Source organism: Trematomus bernacchii, unplaced genomic scaffold (assembly GCF_902827165.1).
Source record: "Trematomus bernacchii unplaced genomic scaffold, fTreBer1.1, whole genome shotgun sequence".
NCBI lineage: Eukaryota > Metazoa > Chordata > Actinopteri > Perciformes > Nototheniidae > Trematomus > Trematomus bernacchii.
Window position 1 is genome coordinate 3079566 of NW_022987899.1, and position 14011 is coordinate 3093576.

The 14011-nt window shown below is 37.2% G+C and overlaps 1 protein-coding gene across 1 annotated transcript; it reads left to right on the forward strand.

Moving 5' to 3' along the window:
- Window positions 1–1577: 1577 nt before the first annotated feature.
- On the forward strand, window positions 1578–9431 carry LOC117469964 (complement C1q tumor necrosis factor-related protein 3-like). Its single transcript, XM_034114463.1, has 6 exons — window positions 1578–1599; window positions 3490–3602; window positions 3771–3804; window positions 4057–4140; window positions 8744–8875; window positions 8989–9431. The coding sequence occupies exons 1-6, from the start codon at window positions 1578–1580 to the stop codon at window positions 9270–9272; spliced, it is 669 nt and encodes a 222-aa protein (XP_033970354.1). The 3' UTR covers window positions 9273–9431.
- Window positions 9432–14011: the final 4580 nt, after the last annotated feature.

Sequence of the window (14011 nt, forward strand, 5' to 3'; positions counted from 1 at the left end):
TTGCGTGGTGCAGACACGTAAATGTAGCAAAGTTCGTGACTCCACCACGCACTGCGGTGTTAAGGAGTCGTGGTGGAGTCACGCATTCTGGTGAGACCAGGTTGGTCTTGCCACATGGCCTTCCCTTGCATAATCTCAAATATTTTGTATTTGTATTTAAGCTACCAACGTGTAACAGAACCATGTCATGTTTGTTGTTCTCTGACACAAAACATCATGTTGAATCAGTCAAAAACAAGATCATTGCCATTGGCATGATGACTTCTGGTTTGGAACACAAAGTTCTGTAAGTAAGTTTCACTTCTTTCGGCTGCTAAACCTTAACTTGTTTTTCACTTATCATCTTGTGTAATCTTTATCTTGTGTTATTTCAAGCTTTTAATTCAGATTGACATGTATGGTATGGGTGTTAGTGTCCCAACAATTCTGTATCTTGTGTAAGTGTATCTGATTATTGCAACACAGCAGCTGCAAGAGAACTATCGATTTTTAGCCGTGTGATTCCATGGATTGTTTATTTTGTTATAACAAATATCAAATGTTTCTCAGCAGAAAGTTAACCATCCAGTTCAGCAGTTGATATGGGAGCACCAAAAACTGAAGTTCAGGAAAGAGCCAACGCAAAATACTTCTCCGCTCATGTCTTCTGCTTTAATTCCCCACAGCTTCCAATACATAGTTTAAAAAGTTGTTTAGAATGAGTATGATGCTTTAAACCAAAGTGTTAATGACTGAAAACCCTGGTTAACATTCAGTCATGTGATTTAAAAAAAAAAAAAAAAATAGTTATCAGAATCAGAATCAGAATATAATTATCATACCAGTATATGCACTTGGCTACCAAAACATGAATAGAGTGTGGTTAAAGTATGTGTGTGATGTCATGTCAATAACAACAGAGTGAAAAGGGTCAGGGTTGGGACAAATGTAATTTCCCCTTGTGGATTTATAAAGTATTTCTTAAATCTTTAGTCTTAATCCTAAACAATTGAAAACTCTTTGCTAAGGAAAGGTAGGGAAAGCTTGTGTTCAAATATTGAAAAAGGTCAAGGAGAAAAATGAGCCATCACAATACTGCAGATAGCTGCATGTCCAAAGAAAGTTGCCATTGAACAAAAAGTAAATAAATAATTAAATTAAGATGGTTTGTGTAGTTATAGTACTCAGATCCTTGACTTACTGTGATTAAAAGTATCAAACATCAATGCAAAGATACTTTTTTTAATGAGTAATATGAGCAATTATTTCCTGTGTTCAAAATCCTACTTAAGTAAAAGTACAGGAGTCTTCATAAAGTATCATATGCTGTCTTGTACCTTGGTGGTACTACAGAATATGTGTTGTGTTTCTACTTGAATCTCTTTTTATATCCAAATCTTTTATGTACATAAATGTTTTTTTCTGTCTTTGTGTAGAAGTTTGGTCCAAAACCTGTTTGTTTTTGTGTGCTGTATGCAAACATAAAAAGGGGAAACTAACATCACCCTTTTCAAAGTTAGATCTAAACATCAGAGCTAGAGATGCTATGAGATACAAGACCACAGAGATGTGATTAGCTATGATATTGTGATACAATCATGGCGTATCTGCCCCTGAGGTGTGAAAGCATTTAAAGACAATGGTGACCTGATACAGTATCGACTACAGCTGTTGAATGTGTTTGAATGGACTTCTAAGAACTCAGTTTGATTATTTTTCATTATTAACTTCTAGATGATGACCACAGTGTTATCCAATCTTGTTTATAGTGCTTTATTGAACAGGGAATGGGGGCCAAGATTGTATCAAGAGGCTTTAAGCCCCCTCACTGTCCCTGTTGATCCAAAGTGGCGGGACTGCAGGGCCCATTATCTAACAAACATGATAAGCTCCACTGTGCAAGTCACCACAGTAGCTGATTGGTTGGGATATTTCATTTCATTATTATTTGTCCCGCTCATGGTACGCATAGCCAAATGTACAATAATTGCCAACAAAACATGTCTCTACACACCATTGAGCGAAAAGGAGCAGGGAGAAGAATAAAATCGTATATGACCTGCCCCTTTCTAAAAAAAAAAAAAAAAAAAAAATACAAATAGATGGTCTGCCCTTCATAATAACATTTTTTTTTCACAGCCACACATAAGAGTACACCCTCATCTGAGTCCTACTGGAGAAGAAGGTGGAAAGCGGCGCCTAATAATAATAATAATAACAATTAAAGCTGCAAGCAGCGTTGAGCGGGTCTTCGACGCTCCGCAGGCTGTTGTCCACACGTCGAGGTGTGTAGGTGTCTCGAGGACTCGGCCGTTGGCAAACGTGGGAAGTTTCAGGCCGATCGGACAACGTATTTAGGAGTTACAGCAGTATCATAAACATTGTGTTTGATGGCGAGTGATCTATCACCATGGCAACGGCATTTGATGACACCCCATAATACGCTTAGATGTGTTGAGGCCTGCATCGTTATCAAACCTGTAAAGTTGTGTGCCGTTTGGAGCATGTTGACTGGAGTTATGAGAAAACCGTGTTTCACGGCGACCATTTTGTTACCATAGCAACGACATTTGACGAAATCTAAAAACTGACACATATATGTGTCGAGGGCTTGACGGTTAGCACACATGTGAAATCTGAACCCTTTTTTTCACCATTTACAGAGGAGTTAGAGCAATATCGTGCTTAACGGCGAGGGATGCGTTGCCATGGCAACAGCTTTTGAGGAAAACTCACTATTGTCATATTGAGGTGTTGAGGGCCGGACCATTAACTGTCATCTGAAGTGTGGTGCAGTTTGGACCATTTTCCATCGAGTTATGACAACACTGTGTTTCATGGCGAGGGATCTGTCGCCATGGCAACATAATTTGATGACACCCCATAATACGCCTAGATGTGTTGAGGGCTGCATCGGTATCAAACCTGTGAAGTTTTGGGCCGTTGACATATGATGACATCCCATAATTGGCGTAGAGCTGTTCAGGGCTAGGGTTAAGGACAAAGGAGCCTCATTCACTTTACATTGGGGTTGTTTGCGTGGTGCAGACACGTAAATGTAGCAAAGTTCGTGACTCCACCACGCACTGCGGTGTTAAGGAGTCGTGGTGGAGTCACGCATTCTGGTGAGACCAGGTTGGTCTTGCCACATGGCCTTCCCTTGCATAATCTCAAATATTTTGTATTTGTATTTAAACAATACCAGAACAGCCCATAACGTGTTCCTGTTAGTGTTTACTTCCTGTCTGCCATCTTCTGTCGATTTCTCTGACGTCCAACGCTTTGTCTTTAAAGCTCTTTCCTTATCTCCCTTGATTTTCCTTAGCAACGGTCATTATTTTCGCTAAGCAGCTGTGTGTTAACTTGTATTAACAACCTCTGCAATTTCAAAATTGACCAATCAGAATCGAGTATTCTACTTAGCTGTGAAATAAACGAAAGTAGTGCAGGAATTTTCTTTTTTTTATTGTTCATTAAATAGCTATACATTTATTTTATTATTTAATAAAGCACAAACCGCTAAGCTGGAGTTACAGAAGACTGAACAGGAGAAGCAGAAGATCGAGGGGGAGATACAGAAGACTGAACTGGAGAAGCAGAAGACTGAACTGGAGAAGCAGAAGATCGAGGGGGAGAAGCAGAAGATCGAGGGGGAGAAGCAGAAGATCGAGGGGGAGAAGCAGAAGATCGAGGGGGAGAAGCAGAAGACTGAACTGGAGAAGCAGAAGACTGAACTGGAGAAGCAGAAGATCGAGGGGGACATACAGAAGACTGCACTGGAGAAGCAGAAGACTGAGGGGGACAAGTTAAAGCAACAACTTCAAGGTAGTGTGTGGACAAGATCGTGGCTCTGAAAATTTATAGTGAAAATGATTTATGATAGTGTATCTTAAGCAAGGAGAAAACCCTGTTTGAGCAGACACATATATTATAATATATTATACATGTATTTCTTTAAACATAAATGTACCATAGGCAAAGCTAACCTTGATGAAGACAGTGATGATGAAATACTTGAAACTATCAAACTCTATTTCTGTCAGACACAAATATGTAATGATGTCACTTTGTTCACAGTACAAGCAGCAGAGCTGATCACTGTGAAAGCCAGGTCAAATGTCACAGAAAACCAGGTGGAGGCTCTGAAGAGAGACGGAGAAGGTAAAACATCTAAATAATAGATTGAATTTGTAATATATGTACGTATTTTTAAAGCATGAATTCACAGTAGGGAAATAAAATGTCTCTCTCTCTCTCTCTCTCTCTCTCTCTCTCTCTCTCTCTCTCTCTCTCTCTCTCTCTCAATTCAATTCAATATGCTTTATTGGCATGAATGTCAGGTGAACAATATTGCCAAAGCGTCATGGATAATACAATTCAATTGTGATATGATGATAAAAAAAATGCATTCATTAAACATTTTACAACAATATATTATTACAAAACTGCAAGTATCAAATGTAAAAAAGAAACAAAGAAACAAAAGAAAGACACATGAAGTAGACTCTCTCTCTCTCTCTTTCTCTCTCAGTCAAACAGGTGGCTTTCTCAGCCTCTCTGTTGGCTTCAGGCTCAGGAACTATCGGACCATTTAACACGCACATTAATCTGGTCTTCAGATACGTCTTCTCAAACATTGGGAATGCCTACAACCCAAACACAGGTACTCAAACTCAATCATTTAAAATTAGTTTTAGGTTTTCGGCTTTGCTGAATACAATACATGATCAACAAACAAATCGATAGTTACCTTCACTGACAAAAAATGTCCCACAGGTTTTTTCATTGCACCGGTGAGAGGAGCCTACCACTAAAGCTTTTAGTCTACTAACCCATCATCCAAGGGTAGTTTTCACTATAAGTAAAAAATAATTTTTGGACGGACACTATAATTTACAGTTTTTTACTATGTAAAATCTGAATTTTCTTTAAAATAAAAAACATCAATATTGATTCTGACTTTTCTACATCCAACTCACAGGTTTATCATTACTTTGAGAAAAAAGATTATTAATTTAACCCTTTTAGAAGGGAAGATATGGTCATTTGTTCTGGGAATGTCATTTTCGAGCCTGAGACCTGAAAAACAGGCTCAGAGCTTAACAGGTTAAGAAAGTTATCACCAAAAATGTTAAGAATGTTTTTAGAGAACGTTATCCTACCTTTCAGAAGAACATTCTGGGAACCAAAATAAAACGTCCTGCTGAAAACGTTTTTAAGAACAGTAGGGCATAATGTGATAACAATGTTATCAAAAACATCTTAAGAAGGTTATCAAAAACATCTTAAGAAGGTTATCACCAAACATTTCAAGAATGTTTTTAAAGAACGTTATCCTACCTTTCAGAAGAACATTCTGGGAACCAAAATAAAACGTCCCGCTGAAAACATTCCTAGAACAACGAATGGTAACAAACATTTCTAGCTGGGAACTCACAAATGCCACTGCAAACATGCAATATCTGCTTACAGCTTATCATGAATTACGTGCTTGTTTGTTTTTTTCAAATGGAAAATATGGTGACATCAGATTTTTTTTAAAACATTATTTTCAAACAAATGCAACAAGTTTGTTTTTTAAAGCGCTCTAAAAATAAATCTGACCATGACCGTGTTAATATTTACCATAACAGGAACGTTTTATAAAAAAAAGAATAACATCCTGAAAACATTTTCAGAATGTTGCTTTGAAAATGTTCTTCATTTGTTTTATAAAGAACATCTTTAATGTGTTACCCAACAACGTCCAAAACACATCCTTAGAATGTTGCAGGCAAAACGTTCCACCTTTGTTAACATATCACATTAAAGGAACGTTTTATAAAAAACTTTCTGTCATCTCAGGCCTCAATAACATCCTCAAAACATCCTCTGAATGTTGCAGTTAAAACGTTATGTCTTAGTTAACCTTGAACCTTATAGGAACATTATTTGAAAAAATAAACATCCTAAAAAGGTTCTTTGAAAATCAGATTAAAACGTTTCTTTAAAACCTTATTAGAACCTGTAGGTAATGTTAGCCAAAGTTGTGAGAACGTTCCCCGCTAGCTGGGACGGAGAAGGTAAAACATAGATCTAAATTATTTAATTAAGTTTTGAACAGGCTTATTCACAAATATGTGCACATTTAAAAACTTGAATTCACAGTAGGTAAATAAAATCTCTCAGTCAAACAGGTGGCTTTCTCAGCCTCTCTATTGGCTTCAGGCTCAGGAACTATCGGACCATTTAACACGCACACTAATCTGGTCTTCAGAAACGTTGCCCACAACCCAAACACAGGTACTCAAACTTATACAATTTAAAAATAGTAGCAGGTTTTAGGCTTTGCTGAATTCAAATACATGATCAACAAACAAATCTCAAGTTACCTTCACTGACAAGAAATGTCCCACAGGTTTTTTCATTGCACCAGTGAGAGGAGCCTACCACTTTGAGTTCTACGTATATGATCTCGGTCATCCTTCTTCATTGCAGAATTTATTTCACATTGCTACTGTATCACATTATTTTAGCCCAAGGTGGGGAATTACAGAGCTGTTGTTTGTGAAGAATGGGTTTTACCTTAGAATCGTTTTTTATACCTTTCTTTTTAGCACAGGCAGCTAAGCTGAGAGAACTGGAGTTACAGAAGACTGAGATGGACATGTTGAAGCTACAGCAACAAGGTATACAATGAATAGTTATATATCAAATTGGAGACAATACATTTGTCCTAAATATATTCAAAACGTTTTTTAATGATTTAATGACATGTTACTAATTTACTAGAACAAGTTTTCAGTTGCTAATGAAAGCAGTGATGTTGAAATTCTTTAAACTGTCAAAGATTGTCTTCATTGCAGAATGTATTTCACATACTGTATCACATTATTTTAGCCCACGGTCGGGAAATATGGAAACCGTTCTTGTATATAAAGTTGTTTCACTATACTATTTTACGTTGCAGAATACATGTATTAACAGATGTAACAACTTTCAGTCTGAAAAACTATTGATACATGCTTGTTCACCTTTTTATTTTAAAACAACAATAATCTGATGTTGCAGAGAACATGTCCGACAATCCCATTAATTGTCATTAATTATGTCACACAATTCATTTCTAAAGGAAGGAGGTTATCAAAAGACTAGTTTGGCATGTTAGCATGCTGCTATCATATGCTTATCAGCACCCCAGCAACATACAGCCTATGCTGTTGGGAGTATTTGTAGTTGAGTTATAAACCGAGCTATTGGACTTACTACAATGTCGACTTGATGTGTCCAACATGCCCAATGAAATCCAGTTTGTCACTCAAAATGTCTTTCTGGTGGCAGTAACATCACAATCTCTGTAGCAACTGAATAACCAACATTTGCCTATCCAGAGTCATACTGTTAACATTGCTTAAATAGTAACTAAACAATGTGCAGCGAGGCGATCGTTAATGAAAAAAGAACACTGGGTGATCATGGAGCCCAATGTGAAGCAGAGGGATTTTGATCGCAACAAACCAACGACTTGAGTCACAATATTAATTTCAGAATAATTGTATCGACTTAAAACGTATCGTATTGCTTGTAAAAAATGCTCCGTTCCAATGCGTACCAACGGCTGGAACTGGGGAGTGTCTGAACTTAAGATGAATGGCAGCACTGATCGGGGTTAACTGTTACTGTGCGAGTACGTTCTCATTTTCTTTTTCACTAACAAGTCCTTAAACAATGCCAGAACAGCCCATAACGTGTTCCTGTTAGTGTGTACTTCCTGTCTGCCATCTTCTGTCGATTTCTCTAACGTCCAACGCTCTGTCTTTAAAGCTCTTTCCTTATCTCCCTTGATTCTCCTTAGCAACGGTCATTATGTTTGCTAAGCAGCTGTGTGTTATCTTGTATTAACAACCTCTGCAATTTCAAAATTGACCAATCAGAATCGAGTATTCAACTTACAGTAGCTGTGAAATAAACGAAAGTAGTGCAGGTATTTTTTTTTTTTTTATTGTTCAATAAATAGCTATACATTTATTTTATTATTTAATAAAGCACAAAACGCTAAGCTGGAGTTACAGAAGACTGAACTGGAGAAGCAGAAGATCGAGGGGGAGATACAGAAGACTGAACTGGAGAAGCAGAAGACTGAACTGGAGAAGCAGAAGATCGAGGGGGAGATACAGAAGACTGAACTGGAGAAGCAGAAGACTGAACTGGAGAAGCAGAAGACTGAGGGGGACAAGTTAAAGCAACAACTTCAAGGTAGTGTGTGGACAAGATCGTGGCTCTGACAATTTATAGTGAAAATGATTTATGATAGTGTATCTTAAGCAAGGAGAAAACCCTGTTTGAGCAGACACATATATTATAATATATTATACATGTAATTCTTTAAACATAAATGTACCATAGGCAAAGCTAACCTTGATGAAGACAGTGATGATCAAATACTTGAAACTATCAAACTCTATTTCTGTCAGACACAAATATGTGTCAAAAATGTATCTCTCTCTCTCTCTCTCTCTCTCTCTCTCTCTCTCTCTCTCTCTCTCTCTCTCTCTCTCTCTCTCTCTCTCTCTCTCTCTCTCTCTCTCTCTCTCAATGAACAATATTGCCAAAGCGTCATGGATAATACAATTCAATTGTGATATGATGATAAAAAGAAAATGCATTCATTAAACATTTTAAAGCAATATATTATTACAAAACCGCAAGTATCAAATGTAAAAAGAAACAAAAGAAAGACACATGAAGTAGAGTCTCTCTCTCTCTCTCTTTCTCTCTCTCTCAGTCAAACAGGTGGCTTTCTCAGCCTCTCTGTTGGCTTCAGGCACAGAAACAATCGGACCATTTAACACTGAATCTAATCTGGTCTTCAGATACGTCTTCTCAAACATTGGGAATGCCTACAACCCAAACACAGGTACTCAAACTCAATCATTTAAAATTAGTTTTAGGTTGTAGGCTTTGCTGAATACAATACATGATCAGCAAACAAATCTCAAGTTACCTTCACTGACAAAAAATGTCCCACAGGTTTTTTCATTGCACCAGTGAGAGGAGCCTACCACTTTGAGTTCTACGTATACGGTCACGGTCATCCGACACATGCTTCAGGTGCTACGTTGTTCAAGAACGGAGAGAGAGTTTGTATTGCATATGAACATCAGACTTCAGGTACGGTAAAATCTTCTAATGGTGCCACGCTGCTTCTGGAGGTCAGAGATGTTGTGTTTTTGCGTTTGTGGGGAGACTGCAAGATATATGACAATGTACATCGTCATAGCACCTTTAGTGGTCATCTACTTTTCACCATGTGAAAAAAGAAACCGTTTTTATTTTGTGTCAGTACTTGTTGAAAAAGGTGTAATTTGTTTTTCCTTAATATGAACACTGTACAATACACTTTTTAATCAAAAATATGTGTGCATTTTTTGTTCAGTTTTGTTGAGGGATTTGCATGAAATACACAGTGATAAACAGAAAACTCGTACCAGATTTTGAACATAAAATAAAGGAGGTGCAAGAATTCATGAGAATATTGTGGTTTTTTCATGAATTTCTTGTTTTTGCCTCGATCAAGATGACAAGGAGAATCTATACCTACATGTTGGTTAGAGCTCAGCATTCATCGAAACAACTTTACTTTTCCTGTCAGATCTTTTTGTGTTTCTTTACTTTGTTTTATAGAAATGTGAATAACTGAGTGCTGTTAATGTGACAGGGGGAATTACGTTTGTTGCTTCAAATCCATCTAATAGCTTTGCATCTCAACATACACAATAACTGTATCAGGACCAGCAAATTAAAGTCTCATTGACAGAGTTTGTCCTGTACATGAAACATGAACGACCAAGTTTCAAGGCAGCAGGCATCTAAAAAAAGTTAAATATATTGTTTTCATGTTCTCATACATTTGAATAAAAGCACAAACAAATCACTGCAATACTCCTTCAGGAATTTTCCTCACAATGATGGTTTGAAAATAAAAGAACATGTTATTGTTCAAAATAATAATAAATGATAAAACAATAATAAAATAGAAGTGTCTTAAATATATCGAAATACATATTATTGTTTTTATGGAACAACAGAAACCCCAATGTTCACACATATATATATATATATATATATATAATGTGTTACCATTTTATTTAATAAACACAGTAATAATACAAAAACAAAACAGCACACAATAATTTCTCACAATGCATACAAACATATTTACAAAACAAAAAAAGTATTTACCACCAACAAAATCAATTGATAAAGACAATAAAGACATAAACATATATATAAAAAGAAACAAAAATATCAAGACAACAAGGAGAAAGGGAGAGGAAGGGACATGCAGAAGAGAGAGTATTGTGCTAATGTATTACTGTGAGGTGATCCATTGTTGATAATGAAAGCTGTAACTGTAGGCCGATGTCATCCTCCACATATGGCATCTGAATGCTTTGCGATTTCCACTTTCCCCCATTGGTAAAAGACAAACCGCCCGATATAAAACAACAGAGCAATGAGTCACCAAAGTTAAAAAGCTTTCCCTCTATGGAAATGAACTGAAGTGTCTCAATTTGCAATAAACACTTATTAATTGTTTGCTGATGGATGGCTCTCTTTCTCTCTCACTTCATGTGTGTGTGTGTGTGTGTGTGTGTGTGTGTGTGTGTGTGTGTGTGTGTGTGTGTGTGTGTGTGTGTGTGTGTGTGTGTGTGTGTGTGTGTGTGTGTGTGTGTGTGTGTGTGTGTGTGCGTGCGTGTGTGTGTGTGCGTGCGTGTGTGGTACAGGGTACTTATTATATGTTGTACTTTGGATTCCTAAAGCTTTTAGTCTACTAACCCATCATCCAAGGGTAGTTTTCACTATAAGTAAAAAAGAATATTTGGACGGACACTATAATTTACAGTTTTTTACTATGTAAAATCAGAATTTTCTTTAAAATAAAAAACATCTATATTGATTCTGACTTTTCTACATCCAACTCACAGGTTTATCATTACTTTGAGAAAAAAGATTATTAATTTAATCCTTTTAGAAGGGAAGATATGGTCATGTGTTCTGGGAATGTCATGTTCGAGCATGAGACCTGAAAAACAGGTTATCCTACCTTTCAGAAGAACATTCTGGGAACCAAAATAAAACGTCCCGCTGAAAACATTCCAAGAACAACGAATGGTAACAAACATTTCTAGCTGGGAACTCACACATGCCACCGCAAAATAGTAAATAAAATCTCTCAGTCAAACAGGTGGCTTTCTCAGCCTCTCTATTGGCTTCAGGCTCAGGAACTATCGGACCATTTAACATGCACACTAATCTGGTCTTCAGAAACGTTGCCCACAACCCAAACACAGGTACTCAAACTTATACAATTTAAAAACAGTAGCAGGTTTTAGGCTTTGCTGAATTCAAATTCATGATCAACAAACACATCTCAAGTTACCTTCACTGACAAGAAATGTCCCACAGGTTTTTTCATTGCACCGGTGAAAGGAGCCTACCACTTTGAGTTCTACGTATATGATCTCGGTAATCCTTCACATGGTTCAGGTGCTGTGTTGTTCAAGAATGGAGAGAATGTTTGTGCTACATATGAACATCAGCCGTCAGGTGCTGGGTCATCTTCTAATGGTGCCACACTGCTTCTCGAGGTCGGAGATGTTGTATTTTTGCGTTTGCGGCAAAACAATCAAATACATGACAATGAACATCACTCTAGCACTTTCAGTGGTCATCTGCTTTTCACCATGTGAAAGGGAAACTCATTTTCTTCCGCTATATGATATATTTTTTTTGTATTACAGCTTTGCTGTTTTATCGACAATGCTGCACAACAACCAAAAGGAATCTATCAGTAGCAGCAAATTGAAGTCTCATTGTTTTTCTCCTGTAAATGAAAGCTTACTGACAAGCTTCACAGTAACAGCCATTTACAAATATTACATATGTTTTTTCATGTTCTCTGACATTTAAATACTATAGACTTATCACTGCAATACTATTTGTAAATACACAAAGTTGATTATAAAAAAAAAAAATCATACTGTTAGTAGAAAACCAAAAGATGTGTCTTATCTGTTTCTGAGAGATACAATAATCACCAATAGTTGTCTCAGATGTTGGTGAGATCTCAGGCTCTATGAACATAGTCACTCTGATCTATTTTCAGCTGAGAAGCTTTGCACTTTGTCATATTCTGACTTTCTGACTCAGCACTTGTCTTGTGTTTTGGGAGAGACTGGTTAATATCAGTTAGAACAAATAATGTTGTGTTAAAAATCAGATAAAGCGCACATAATTCTGCTACTTCCTGCTTGTAGATGCTTTATAACGTTGTGTTGTTCTTTAAAAGTCAGACTTTGTAACTATACTGGATTTATTGAGGAAGCAAAGGGAGAAAATACATTTTATAGTCATCTTCATTTGGTTTCTGGTAAGTCTTTTATCATATCACCTGATGGACTGCCTCATTGAGGTCACTTTATCTCACTGTCATTAATGTTTGAACAAGTGGATGATCATTATTTTGTTGACATTGACCTATTTTCACTGACCAGCCATGAAGTGATTTTAATAAACATTTTATAATATTCGATAATCCAAGTAGTTATACTGATCCCGCCTCCATCACATTAGTATGCATAAAAAGTGACAGGTGCTGTGACAGGTCACACCTACTACTACTTATGCTAATGAGCCCATTTGATACGCTAATGAGCCCATTTGGTCGAGGTGTTATCGCGTATAGGTGTGATATCACAGATAGGTGTGATATCCGTTGATGTAAAGGGGTGAGGTGTTGTAACATGTAGGTGTGATATTCCCCCTTGTAGTAGATCCTTTGTTGTCTAATCTAATTAGCCTTTGATGTCTGCGCTTTGTTGTCTAATCTAATTAGCCCTTTGATGTCTGTCCTTTGATGTAAGGGGGTGAGGTGTTGTAACATGTAGGTGTGATATCACACCGGAGTGTTATAAGCCTTTGATGTCAATCTAATTAGCCCTATGATGTATGTCCTTTGATCAGTGTTTGTAACTAGTGTTAAGGTAGTCTCTTTGAAGTTGTGTGAGACTGTCTCGCACCCCCGTCCTCCTCCCACCCCTTCTGTCACCCTTCCTTTTGCTGTGATGTCAGAAGATAGAGGTGGGGGTGGAGTTAGGCAAAAAAGAAATCCGTGCAAACTAGATAAAAAGCCAGTCATTTCCACTCACCAAGTCACCTAAACTTTCAAAAACGAAAATGGCAAAGAGACGCATCGATATGGGTTTAATCAGCGAGACGCCTGTGACAGTCGGGAGCGCCAGTCAAGAAACGGATGCAGTATCTGTGCCGGGTTCAGACCCTCCGTCTGAGGCTCTTCATGAAAAATGGAGTCTGGATGTGTGAGAGTGTCTCCCCTCACACCCCCTCCCACCCCTCCCCTCCCCCTGCCTGTCACCTCCTGATTTTGCTATCAGCCATTAATTCTCATTCACTAAGTCACCTAAAAAATTAGATTAGTTTTTAATATGATTTGTGTTAACTATGGATGTTCTCTTAAGTTGTATGGCTTGTGAACTAATGTTTAATTACTTTACTAGCTACAAGGGACTCTCTTTTTTGAAAAGTGGGTAATACTAATTAAAAAAGATGTTAATGACCCCCTGATATTGTATTTGTAATGTTTACTTACTTCACACAACTTTAAAAGTCCCTATGAAGTTGTTGTTAACTAAGGTTGTTCTTTTGAAAATGTATGGCTTGTGAACTGGATGTTCTCTTAAGTTGTATGGCTTGTGAACTAATGTTTAATTACTTTAACTACAACGAAGTCTCTTTGAAGAGGGTAATAATAATTTAAAGATCTTAATGACCCCTTGATCTTGTCTTTTTATTGTTTAATTACTTTATTAACTATAAGGAAGATTTACTGGTGTGCTTCCCTAGATGATGTAAATAATCTAAGTGTCATGTTAGGGGGACATTACGGAACTCAGGAGTCCGCCCTTGGAGGCTTGGAGAGCGGATAAAGAGAGGTGTATTTACTGGTGTTGAGCCCTGGATGATGTAAATA

What these genes read in the sequence shown, in the direction of transcription:
- LOC117469964 (XM_034114463.1), top strand. Translation starts at nt 1,578, where the DNA reads ATGGCGTATCTGCCCCTGAGGT. An exon ending in GGCGTATCTGCCCCTGAGGT is followed by an intron (nt 1,600 to 3,489) that starts GTGAAAGCATTT and finishes TATTTAATAAAG; the next exon opens with CACAAACCGCTAAGCTGGAG. An exon ending in CTGAACTGGAGAAGCAGAAG is followed by an intron (nt 3,603 to 3,770) that starts ATCGAGGGGGAG and finishes GAGAAGCAGAAG; the next exon opens with ACTGAGGGGGACAAGTTAAA.